Source organism: Carcharodon carcharias, chromosome 7 (genome assembly GCF_017639515.1).
Source record: "Carcharodon carcharias isolate sCarCar2 chromosome 7, sCarCar2.pri, whole genome shotgun sequence".
Taxonomy (NCBI): domain Eukaryota; kingdom Metazoa; phylum Chordata; class Chondrichthyes; order Lamniformes; family Lamnidae; genus Carcharodon; species Carcharodon carcharias.
The window spans coordinates 109,175,622-109,188,757 of NC_054473.1; the positions used below are offsets into that span (position 1 = coordinate 109,175,622).

The window sequence follows — 13,136 nt, forward strand, 5'->3', positions numbered from 1 at the left end:
TTTTATTAAGTCCTGGAGTGTGCCTTGAGCCCAGGACCTTGTGACTCAGACAATCATGCTACCAAATGAGCCACAGCAGGGAAAATGTTAGAAGTTGCCATTAAGGACCTTATAATAGGGCACTTAGATAAATTCAAGGTAATCAGGCAGTCAATATGGCTTTGATGTTTAACCAATTTGTTGGAGTTCTTTGAAGAAGTAACAGGTGCTGTGTATGAAGGGGAACCAGTGGATGTACTTCGGTTTTCAGAAGGCATTTGATAAAGTGCCTCATCAAAGGTTGTTATGGAAAATAAAAGCTCATGGAGCCACCCCTCCAGAGTAGAGGGTAGCATATTGGCATGGATAGAAGATTGGCTAGCTAACAGGAAGCAGAGTTGGCATAAATGGTTCATTTTCTGTTTGGCAGGTTGTGACAAGTGTGCCACAGGGATCAGTGATGGGGCCTCAACTCTTTGCAATTTATATAAATAATTTGGATGAAGGGACCGATTGTATGGTTGCTAAATTTGCTGATGACACAAAGATGGTAGAAAAGTCAGTTGTGACGAGGACATAAGGAAGTTACAAAAGATATAGATAGGCCAAAGATCTGGCAAATGGAGTATATTGTAGGAAAGTATGAGGTTGTCTGTTTTGGCAGGATGTATAAAAAAAAGAGGCATATTATCAAAATAGTGAGAGATTGCAGATCTCTGAGATGCAGAGGGATCTGGGTGTCCTAGCGCATGAATTGCAGAAGGTTAGTATGCAGGTACAGCGGGTAATTAGCTAAGTTAATAGAATGATATTGTTTATTGCCAGGGGAATTGAATATAAGAGTGGGAGGTTGTGCTTCAGTTATACATGGCATTGGTGAGACCACATCTGAAATACTGTGTACAGTATTGGTCTCTTTATTTAAGGAAGGATGTAAATGCATTTGAAACAGTTCAGAGAAGGTTTACCAGACTAATAGCAGGAATGGGCAGGCTATCTTGTGAGGAAAGGTTGGACAGACTAGGCTTGTATCCACAGGAGTCTAGAAGAGTAAGAGGTGACATGATTGAAACGTACAAGATCCTGAGGGGTTTTGACAGGGTGAATGTTGAAAGGATGTTTCCTTTTGTGGGAGAATCTAGAACTAGGGGTCACTGTTTCAAAATAGGGGTTGACCATTTCGGACAGAGATGAGGAAATATTTTTTCTGTGAGGGTTGTGAGACTTTGAAATTATCTTCCTCAAAAGGTGGTTGAGGCAGAGCCCTTGAATATTTTGAAGACAGAGGTAGATTCCTTCTTGATAAGCAAGGGGGTGAAAGGTTATTGAAGGTAGGCAGGAATGTGAGATTAAAATCAGGTTAGTCATGATCTTATTCAATGGCAGAGCAGGCTCAAGGGGCCAAGTGGTCTACTTGCCCTAATTTGTATGATCGTATGTATGTTTATGTGTTTTCTTCCATAGAGCTGTGGTTTCTGTATTAGTTGCCTGTCAATAAACTAGCTTCCAAGCCTAGCCACATGTCCACTGTGTATCTCTCTGCAAAGTAGGAATGGCCTGGGCTTGATCTCCGGTTGCACTGAGCTAGCCGCTCTCAGCCAGGGCAGTGGCATCGATATTGCCATTAGCCTGAATGCTAAAGAGGGAAGGGTGAACTAGGGCTCTCCTCACCTTTGCCCCACCACTATTGCTTTAAGTTGTAAATGAGAAATGGCTGAGCTGTAATATCAGCCCCTACTATTGTAGACTGCTAATGCTCATTGTCATAGCTCAAACGTGAATAATAACTGGGTTGGTTGTAACACGTGAATAATAACCAGGAGGGGTTGTATCAACAAGTTCCACTGTATATGAATGAATGATGCAGCTTTTTGGTGCTGTATTAATCTGTACCTCTTGTGTGACAATGAATGCGCACTATTTTAATCTAATGAATTTGATAATGAATGAGGATTCAGGTGGAATACTAGAATCTCAGCACTCATTTATGTGGCTGTTTGCTGTGGAAGTTATCGAAATGAACATTGTATGTTGAAGCAAGAGGTTCAGGATAGATGGGGCTGGCTTGCTTGTTGGTCCTAATTTGCACACTGATGCCCCTGAGTTAAATTTGAAGCGATGTTTTATGCAATGATTTGTGGTGATGAGTTCAGATTTATGCTGGCCTATCCCATTGTCTGAAATAATATTATTTTCCCGATGCAAGGGCTGCATGTGTGAAATCTTGTATCCTGTAATGCATTGTATATAGAAGCATCACTTCTATATTCTGTCCTCTAGGGCTGGCCCATGTATGCCCAGCTGCTGATCGATCTGTTTAAGTTCCTGGCTCCTTACTTGAGGAATGTGGAGTTGACAAAACCTATGCAAATTCTTTACAAGGTAAGTGCCCACACCAGGCCACAAAAGGAAAACTAAGGAGCTCAAGTTGCTAAGTTGGAGCAGAGATTGAGAGCTTTAAGTCTCGACAACATGCGGCAGTGTGCTGCAGAGGAAATATGGTGCAGTACCACAATCTCAGTTTGTCTACATTTAGCCATGAGGGTAGAGGGAAACAAAGCTGACAGGGTGGCTACAGATGAGGCACATGTTGTGAATATACAGTGGTTATTTTAATGGACTAGCAGTGACAGAGGCATTAGAGCAGGTCACTATCCCATATCCTCTTCCAGGATTGGAGGTTGAAAGATGGGAAGACTGTGGGTCGATTGTGTAGGACACTAGTTAGGCCCTCCTCTGGAGTACTGTGTCCAGTTCTGGGCGCCATACTTAGGGAAAGGTGTGAAGGCAGTGGAGAGAGTACAGAGGAGTTTCAAAAGAAATGATTCCAGGGATGAAGAACTGTAGTTATGAGGATAAATTGGAGGGGTTGGCTCTGTCTTCCTTGGAGAAAAGAAGGCTGAGAAGAGACTTGATAGGTATTTAAGATCCTGAGGGGTAAGGACAGGGTAAATAGTGAGAAAACTAGAGGGCACAGATTCAAAATAATTGGCAAAAGGAGTAAAAATGATATGAAGATTTTTTTTTCTACCCAGAGGGTGATTGGAGTCTGGAATGAACTTCCTGAGAGGGTAGTGGAGGCAGATTCGATGGGGGTATATTCAAAAGGGAATTGGATTGCTACTGGAAAGAGAGAATATGCTAGGTTCGGTGGATAAGGCTGGAGAGTGGGACTAGGTAGAATGCTCTTTCAGAGAGCCAGCGCAGACTCGATGGGCCAAAAGGCAGCCTCCTGCACTAAAGATTCTGTGATTAAGAACAAGCAGTGTGTTGTGTTATTTTTTCCAGTGATAGGGTATTTTGCCTCAACAGCACCATCTTCAGGCAGTTTCTGTGACCTGTAACTAGCTTATTAATAGTGAAGATAACTGGCCATATAGTCAGACCTCTAAGAAGAAAAGATATTGAGGTGCAAAGTTTCAGCTGATCTCCAAAGGATTCATCTGTCCAGGAGTCCAGGTTCCTCTGAAGTATCTGTTCGATTTCAGTTCAATGCTTTCTTAAACATTTAAGCTCTGAGCTCAAAGACAGGCATATTACCAGTATCTGTGATACTAATAGATATGATTTAACCTCTCCATAGTTCAGCACTGTTAACATTTTACATGGAAACTTCAGCTGTGTTAATCTTGCTAACTAGAGGAGCAGTCCTTTAGAATAGGGATAATTTAGAAGTTTATAAACCTGTGAAGTATGCCTAGCTAAACATTTCCTTTGGTTTCCTGTTTACCCACTGGTGTTCCTAAATATTTCTTGGCTATCTGAGAACAAGGAATATGGAATTTGCTAAACCTGTGTAGGGACTCTGCACAAAGCAGGACTTGTGTTTTTTAAAGTTAGAATTAAAAGATTTTTTAATACAAACCCCTCTACACCTCTTCACCCCCCCTTTCCCAGTATGAGCTGCTTTTTAAAATGCCATTTCACAAACATGGCTTTGCTATTTGTCAGCAGTCAGTTGAGTTGCAAGCTGCTGCTTCCCCACAAGTTAGAGCTCTCCAAAACAAGTAAATAACATTTCATTGTGAGAACACATTTGTTCTCAACTTTGCTGAAGTCCAATTGGAAATTGTAATCCTGAGAATGTTTCCACTATGCCTAATCTAAGTTTAAAGATCACTGCTTTACCTTTATAGGGCACTCTGCGTGTCTTGCTTGTCCTTTTGCACGACTTTCCAGAGTTCCTCTGTGACTACCATTATGGCTTCTGCGATGTGATCCCACCAAACTGTATTCAGCTGCGTAACCTGATCCTGAGTGCCTTCCCACGGAATATGCGACTGCCAGATCCGTTCACACCTAATCTAAAGGTACCAGAGCACCATCACTTACATCCAGGGGTTTGTACTGTGTCTGAATGAAAAGAGCTGTACTAATGAAATAGCAAGTGCATTGACACTGCACTCAAGCAGCCCAGTCTATCTCGGAGGATCCTGGACTCATGATACTGAATGCAAACCTCTTGCTGCGCACATGTCTGGTGCAGTGCAATTGGGAGGTTTCCTGGCAACAACAGGAGCTGGCCCAGACAGTGAGAGATTTCCCAAAGGCTTGTAAATCCTACCTAATAAATCAAAAACTCAACAATTTCATGCTTTGCTAGTTAATCATATAGAGCCAAATGAAGCCGTTTGGTCTATTGTGTCCTTTATGACAGGACAATCAATTAGTCCCTTTCCTTTGCTCTTTCCCATAACCCTGCAAATATTTCCTTTTTATGCAAATATCAAACTTGCTTTTGAAAGTTAGCATTGAATCCACTTCCTCCATTCTTTAAGTTGGTGCATTCGAGAGCAACATAACTCGGCGAAAAAAAGATCGCTGAGTTTTTTTTGCAGTTACCTTAAATCTGTATCCTCTGGTTACTGATCCTCCTGCCAGTGGAAACACTTTCTCCTTATTTATTCAATCAAAACACTTTATAGTTTTAAACACCTCTATTCACTCTCCATAAATCCCTCATCCATAGTAAATCTCCTCAGGACCCTCCCTAAAGTGTGTCATATATTCATTCAGGGGACTTGGGCATTGCTGGCTAGTCCAGTATTTATTCCCCTTAAGAAACTGAGGGGCTTGCTAAACCATTTCATAGGGCATTTAAGAGTCAACCACATTGCTGTGGGTCTGGAAGCCAGACCAGGTTTTTCTTCCCTAAAGGGCATTAGTTTACAGATGGATTTTTACAGCAATTGACAATGGTTCCATTAGACTTTTAATTCCAGACTTTTATTGGAATCACCTCTCCCTGTGATGGGTTTTGAACCCTGGTCCCCAGAGCATTACTCTGGGTCTATGGGTTGCTAGTCCAGTGACGATACCACTACACCACCGCCTCCTGGTTAGCTGGGTGCTAGCTAATAAGTGCTTTCCAGTTCATAGACTGCTTTTTAACATTGCAGTGCATAAATTGAGAGAGCAAAAAATACACAAATCAGCCCTCCATTGAAATGGAAGCCAACTGGCTAAATTTTGACGTAGGAACTCCATTCAAAGTGGGAAGCCCCCGACCCCACCAGAGCATTAACCTGTTGTTTGCCTTTTAAGATGCTAGCTGACCTATGTTTTTCAGAATTTTCTGTTGTTCCTGATTTGCTGCAGTTCTCACTCCTTGTTTTTATCTGTAAATTGAAAGTTGAGTGGCTCAGTGCTGGTTGTTCCTGTATGGACAGAGAATAGGAACGGGTGTAACTGCCTAGGATTGATGTCTCTCATTTAAAGGGTTGTTAGCATTAGGTCCTATTGTGAATCACTTTCCTATTATAACCCTGACCCTCTGATAAGTGTTTTTACACTGTGTGGCAGGTGGATATGCTGAGTGAAATCAACATTGCTCCTCGGATATTGACCAACTTCACAGGAGTGATGCCACCTCAGTTTAAGAAGGACTTGGATTCCTATTTGAAGACGCGTTCACCGGTCACCTTTCTCTCAGAGCTGCGCAGTAACCTGCAGGTGAGCAGGACAAGGGTAATTATATCTCATTTTTATGAGCTATTAATTATTCAGCAATTATATAGATGTGAAAATGCTGTTTATAGACACAAGCATGCAATAGGAGTGCACTATTGGGCCTATAATCTGAAGATCCAGGAAGATGAGAGTTGTATATTTGCATGCAAAGTAGTTGTTACTCAGTCAATTTATCAGGCTGACTTGTCTGAACATGTGATCATTTCTGGACCGATAAGGTCAATAGAACCAGACATCAGAGCCAACATACACAGGGGAAGTCATTGAAACGTGGAACTAATTGTGCACAAGATGCAGTGATCCTGTCCCGACATGCTTTAGAAACACTCTCTCCCAGGTTTGTGCGGGTGGGTTTGACCCATGCAATTTGCCTGATTGTCTGCTGCACAGAGAATCCACTGTCATAAAGTTTGAATGAGAGATGTGCCCCTATGCAAATGTGATCCCATATTAGGAATAGCATGGTAGTATAGAATAGAGCTACGATGGAAGGCACAAGAGAGTTCAGAGCATTACTGCTGAAGTCATTAAAGCCCTTTTACTAGTCCAGGTCAATAACCTTGTGGGGTTAATGTCTCTGAATTATGACATTTTAACTTGCATGGCTGGGAAAGCTAGCAGTGCTGGTTAATAGTTCAGTGTTTTATAGCCATACTTAGCAGGAAGGGGTTTTACTGCAATATTTTAATTCCCTTGCTCTGACCATGCACACCCAGCGAGCTAAATATCCAAAATATCTGACACTGTTTCAGCTGCTACATGTTGTAGTTTATGATGGGTTCGCTGTGGTTTGTGTTTTTCCCCCACTTAGTTAGATTGTGCCTGCGTTTTTATAAAATTGGTGTTATACAATATAGGGCATCTTAATGTCCAACATGATTACAAGTTGCTCATTCGAAGCCTGGAAACTGTACAATAATTTTATAGTGACAGCACTTATACCCTAGCTGAATGAGATCTGTGTACTTTTACTGGCATCTGTCCAGTAGCCTAAAGGATCCCATTATTAATTTAGTGCTAAGATAGCCTGTCATTATTTTTCATCAAGGTGGGGATTCGAAGTGGCAAGGACAGTCTGACTTTGTACACCTGACCTATTCCCCGTCTTCACACTTCTACAGTGAATGACATTATCGGGTTAGGGAGCCAAACTATGGAGGGAGGCAGTACCACTGAATTAAGGAATATTTTATAATTACTGCAGCGTGACTTCTGGAGAGCAGGATCAGGGTAACAGTCGTAGGCTGTTCAGCCCCATTCCTTGATACTTTGAATTTATTGCAAGTTTTACAGTTTTCTTTGAGAGAGTGGCAGAATTGTGATTTGAGTCTAATCAGGCTCCCTCCTTTTACTACAGAGATAAAAACAAAAAACTGCGGATGCTGGAAATCCAAAACAAAAACAGAATTACCTGGAAAAACTCAGCAGGTCTGGCAGCATCGGCGGAGAAGAGTTGACGTTTCCAGTCCTCATGACCCTTCAACAGAACAGAATAGTTCTGTTGAAGGGTCATGAGGACTCGAAACGTCAACTCTTCTTCTCCGCCGATGCTGCCAGACCTGCTGAGTTTTTCCATGTAATTCTGTTTTTGTCCCTCCTTTTACTGTCTTTCATACAGTTCACAAGCATCCCTTTACACGGGTTGCAATTCGCTGAATGTCTTATATGGCCCCCACCACTTAAAACATCCACGTTTAAAATGGAGAGTTACTTCAATCAACCAACACGTGATGTTAAATTATAATAAATTTGCGTTAACGTCATTTTCAAAGTTACCAGTCACAGGTCCTTCAGTGCCCTGTGAATTTTAGGTAGAAAGACTTGGTCTTACTCACCTGGACTGCTGTGTTGGCAAAGTACACAGAAAAACTGATGCATGTTTTAAAAAAAATCGAGTAATACTTCATGCACTGTAACCCTAGTAGCCAAAATGTAGTGCCCTAATGTGGTATTGGAGTGTTTTAATTGGTTGTGCTGCATTCTGCTACTCCAGTTTGGTGACCAGAGTGAGGTTAGTTTTGAGATCCTTGGCCAGAACAGATTGCTCGGGGAGCTTTGGATGCTGAAGAAAAGCTACACGTTTTTATGGCGCTACCAAGTTTTATCAGCCATTGCGAATAATAATGGCTGTTTGCTCTGATGACGGGGACTGTATTTATCTCAGTGGTGGTAACTTGTTTGCTGTTTCATAAAAGATTGGAAAAAAATTCAGTCAAGTGATCTTTAATAGAAGGGTTGAGAGCAATTTCCCTGATGGCCTCATTAGGTAAATACATCACCAGTTGTCCAGCCAGGCAGACCGCAAAGCTTTAGGTTTGACCACTGGGCTGTGCTCAGTGGAGCTCGGTTGAGCCTGCAATAGGGGGTGCTACAGTTGACCTTGCTGCCTCTTGACCAGAGAGGTGGAAAGGTAATCATATCCTCCTGATTCTGATCACTGTCCAGTCACCACTGAATTACATATTCTGCCCTCTCAGTGTGTGCAGAGAACTGAGTTATTCCCTTCTTTGTATTTCAGGTATCAAATGAACCTGGTAATCGGTACAACATCCAGCTAATAAATGCCCTGGTGCTGTATGTGGGAACGCAGGCGATTGCTCACATCCATAACAAGGGCAGCACGCCATCCATGAGCACTATCACGCACTCTGCCCACATGGACATCTTCCAGAACCTGGCTGTGGACCTTGATACAGAAGGTAAGGCACTGGTCAGCGTATATACTTTATTATCTCTATTTCTGTCACTTAGCAAAGGATTGAGAGGAGGATCAATGTTTTCAATATAAAACCTCTCAGATGGCTTGTTTAGGCACTGCTCAAGTGAGAATCTGAGGTGCACTAAGTTAACTGATGTGTGCCCAGGCAGTAGTGGAAACGCTGTCATCAGCCTCAGCGACATTGTATGATGGGGGATGGAAAAATCAATCCGAATTCCTGGTTTTGAAATGTTGTCCCTATGCTGACTCTCTGAAATAACCCTCAATTCGGTCTCATTCTTCTTTCCTTATTCCATAACCTCCAAAATGTTTATCCATTTCCTTTTGTATTCTGTCTCCATCATTGTTTCTGCTGGAGCTGTTCTATGTCCTAAAGACATATAAATTCTCTTAATCTTTCTCCTGCTGCCAGTAAGTATATGGTGATAGTTTCCCCTCTTTACTGTTTACTGAAATCCCATTTGGAAAGTCTGCAGGATGTGGTTTGGTCCATCCCCATGGTCAAACAGGCTGTTGATTGCTACTCAATGTAACCACTTCCCATCACAAGAAACCCAGCATGAGTCTACGCTTTCAGGAGGGAAGGTTCAAGGGGGAGACATGCTATCCTCTCGGCCTTCTACCAGCCATGACTCATATCTCAGAAAATGTAAGATGATGTAGCTCCGGAGATCTGTTTTACTTTCCTTTCCTAGCCCTCCTCCCCAGAGAACTGCAGCTTATATTTGTTAATAATGGCAACTCATTTAGAAGTTAGTAGCATCTTGACCCAACCAATTGGTGTGATGGTAACTGGGGAAAAACAGCCCAGGTTAATTTTCTTGGTCTGAAGTATTTAAAAATGCAACCAAGCATGATTGTGCCAAATACCTACTTATTTCTTGCATTTACCTCAATCTGAGATTAAATGGTAGTGTGTTACACAAGCAGAGCAACCTTGATGTTTCTTTCATATTCAGAAAAATGTTGTGTGGTCAGGCTTTTAATCTTCCATCTCTGACCATCCAGTATAATTGCTGTTCCATCTTTCAGGTCGGTATTTGTTCCTGAATGCCATTGCCAATCAGCTGCGTTACCCAAACAGCCACACCCACTATTTCAGCTGCACTATGCTGTATCTGTTTGCTGAGGCCAACACAGAAGCTATTCAGGAGCAGATCACCAGGTGAGGAACTAAAGAATTCTCTTTCTTTTCCCTGCATGTCTGTCTTGGGCTGATACTGCCTTTCACTGCAAATTGGGATAATATGTGGTTTGAATTTTTTTAATGGGGGTTATGGATTGTAAACTTTGTCCTGAGTTTGGGTTGTCTGTGCTACTTATACAGAGGGATTTAAAAAAAAAAGAGGGCTTGAATTTAAGTAGAATGGATAGTAACAAGAAATGTAGTCACTTTGTGAAAACAGGTACAACCTTCACATTATGTAGTTAAACTATGTTTTAAGTTTAATGTGCAAAATTTCTCCATGTTAACAATCAAGACTTTGCTATCTGTGCAATCCTTGCTCTGATTCAGTCAACCATTAGTGAATATTAAAGTCACAGAGCTGAATTGTGACTGCTGCTTTTTGGTTCATCTCAGGGTGCTGTTGGAGAGGTTGATTGTAAACAGGCCTCATCCGTGGGGGCTCCTCATCACCTTCATTGAGCTGATTAAGAACCCAGCCTTCAAATTCTGGAACCACGAGTTTGTCCACTGTGCTCCTGAGATTGAAAAGTGAGTGTTTTTGGTTTCGTCTTATTTTCCTTGAATCATCCTCAGATATTGGATCTTTCGTTATTATTGAGAGAGTTTGTCTTTTGCCTCTGTAGGTTGCAGCTTATACCTCTCTCCAAATATCTGACCCGAGCCCCAGGTATGCTCTTGCACCAAACTAGTACTTAGTTGAGAATTTTCTTGTTTCAAGCATCAGGCCATAGCCTTCAGAAATGCCAATGTCTCAGTGCGGTGCTGGGGCGCACTGTTCAATCATAACAGTTGGAGTGTTTCAACACTTTGTTATCTTATGGGTTTGCTTCCTTTCAGTTTATACAGTTGTTTCCTTTCCAGTTTTACTTCTGACCTTTCTGTCAGTTTACTTTTCTCCTCAATCGTTGAAATGCCATACACTGCATCTTTGATAGCTTGGCAAAATTAATGTTTGCAAGTTGATTCAGTGAATTAGTTATTTTATTCAATTTGTTTTCTTTCCAATTTTTCCTGCAACAGTTCCTTGATGCCCTAAGAAGGATGAGTGGAAAGTTCACTGTACATGTGACAGTTCTTCATGTGACCCACCATGGGTGGCATCAACATGGAGGGCATGGTCCCTGTTTTTACACATGCACAACTTCCATTGAGTCACTTGTTAACGATTAAGAGCAGGAACCCTGGCTAATTTTCTTCCATCCCTTCCAAGCCCACTAGTTCAGAGAGCTAATTGTATGGGCAAGTTGCTGCCACACTCCAAGCCAAACATTGCACCTGTTACCATATTACAAAGTCACATGAGTCTTTAAGCCATTGGTGTGGGTTGAGGGGACATCCCACCTTATCTGTTAAAGACCCCATATAAGATGTATATTAATGGTTTAGCTGCTTAATATGCACAGAAAATGCCCCTGTGGTGTTTTGATGCCATGGCTCAATGGGCAGCACTCTCTTCAGAGTCTCAGGTTGTGGATTCAAGTCCCACTCCACAGACTTGAGCACATAACCTTGGGTGACTCTGAGTACTGAGAGTGTTTTGCACTGTTGAAGATGCCATTTTTCAGATAAATTTTAAACCGAGACCTCATCTGACCTTGTAGATGGATGCAAGTAATCCAATGGCACAATTCAAAGAGAAGCAGGCGAGTTCTCCTGGATGTCTTCGTCAATATTTATCACACAAATTCATGTCACTTAAACAGATCCTGTTCATTTATTTCATTGCTGTTTGTGGGATCTTGCTATGCATTAAAATGGCTGACCTGTTTCCTACATTAGAACTGTGACAACACTTCAAAAGTACTTCATTGGCTGTAAAGCATTTTCCTGACTTCAAGTTTTTTTTGATTTGCCTACAGCCTCTGACTAATGTTTGGCTGATGGATGTTTTGCAGGTTGTTCCAGTCTGTAGCTCAGTGTTGTATGGGACAGAAGCAGGCACAACAAGTAATGGAAGGCACTGGCGCCAGTTAAAATGATGAAGAAATACCACCTTGGACATGCAACATGGAAAGAGTGATGGGCAGCCTGTGTTTTTCTTGAAACTGACATTGGTTGTGTAACTTGTTGGTTCTTCCAGTCCGATGCAGTCAGCTGCATGAGTCAGACATAGGAACAGTGGTCGGTGAAGCACTGACTTCATGTTGGACATGTTTTATTTTTCATTTGTCACTTGGCCAAAAAAAAAACAAATGCTGTGAATATCATTTGAAATGATATATAAAAAATACAATGTAAATAAAAGGGAGTGCAACCTTAAACTGGACTATCTCCATCTGTGCAAATTGTATTAAACTGACTTTTACCCAGTTATTACTGTTGGCAGCTGATGACAATTGAAGCATGTCTGGGACAGATTCCTGCCCCTTCCCATCCCCCCACCATCCCAAATTCCAGCCATGCCCCAGATTGTCCAGTGATGTTCCAGGAGCTGCTCTTCATTTAATGCAGTTTTCCCCCTTGTGGGGGCTGGGGTGGGGGAGGGGTGTAATGGGGAGAGAGAGCAATACCAACTTTTATTTGTCCCCTTTCTAATATATATAGAAATCTCCAGCAGAGGGGTATAGAGATTCCAGTATGGTTTGCAAAAAGTTTTTTTTATTTTTAAAGTTTTTGCCTTTCAGATGAGCAGCTCCTTCTGTCCATAAACTAACAGGGGGTGTCCCAGGCTGAGTACAGCATACACCATGTTAATGCAAAGGAAAACAAGAGGTTCTCCCTGAATTCTGTAAATTGTGGGATAAAAAGAGCCAGTTTTGCGGCACGGAGTCGATTAAGTTTGTAAAAAGAAACCAAGGACCAATACAGGCCATTTTGTAAGGATTTTGAATGTTGTTTTGTAAATGTATTGGTCCATGTGTTGTATTTTGTAGTCTTTGTAGTTTCCTTGGCTCTAGTTCTGCCACTTAACACTCTTGTATGTAAGCATATTGTAGTTAATGCATTAAAACCCATGTCATGCAGCAACCTCCTCTTTGTTTATTGCCTCTAGACACTAAAGCTTAGGATTGTGTTCATTGTATAACCCAGGCTGGTTCTGAACCTGTTTCTACATCTGTTACATAAGTTTTTTAAAAACTTGCCATTATTCCATCAATCCACTACTCTGCATTTTTAAAAATTATATAGTAACTCACATTTTGTGGATGAATTCAGCTTTATTTTAAATTGCAAAGTGTGGAGACTATAATTGAGAGATAAATTCACACCTCAAATTTGATGAAATGCATGCTCAGAACCAACCTGTGTTAAGTGTTTAGTACAATTTGCCTCAGGCTG

The 13,136-nt window shown here is 41.6% G+C and overlaps 1 protein-coding gene across 8 annotated transcripts in view; it reads left to right on the forward strand.

The window, feature by feature from the left end:
- The window catches only part of cnot1 (CCR4-NOT transcription complex, subunit 1), a 195,582-nt gene extending 182,758 nt beyond the window's left edge, over positions 1–12,824 (forward strand). For 5 of the 8 annotated variants that reach the window (XM_041190966.1, XM_041190967.1, XM_041190965.1 and 2 more), the window contains 7 exons: positions 2,260–2,361; positions 4,116–4,289; positions 5,782–5,946; positions 8,468–8,648; positions 9,701–9,833; positions 10,251–10,385; positions 11,753–12,824. In XM_041190966.1, coding sequence (XP_041046900.1) covers positions 2,260–2,361; positions 4,116–4,289; positions 5,782–5,946; positions 8,468–8,648; positions 9,701–9,833; positions 10,251–10,385; positions 11,753–11,831 — 969 coding nt within the window. In that variant the 3' untranslated portion in view covers positions 11,832–12,824. Of the gene's footprint in view, positions 1–2,259; positions 2,362–4,115; positions 4,290–5,781; positions 5,947–8,467; positions 8,649–9,700; positions 9,834–10,250; positions 10,386–10,480; positions 10,525–11,752 lie in introns of all 8 variants that reach the window. The other 3 variants (XM_041190970.1, XM_041190973.1, XM_041190972.1) reach the window with 2 other exon arrangements.
- The last annotated feature ends 312 nt before the right edge of the window (positions 12,825–13,136 follow it).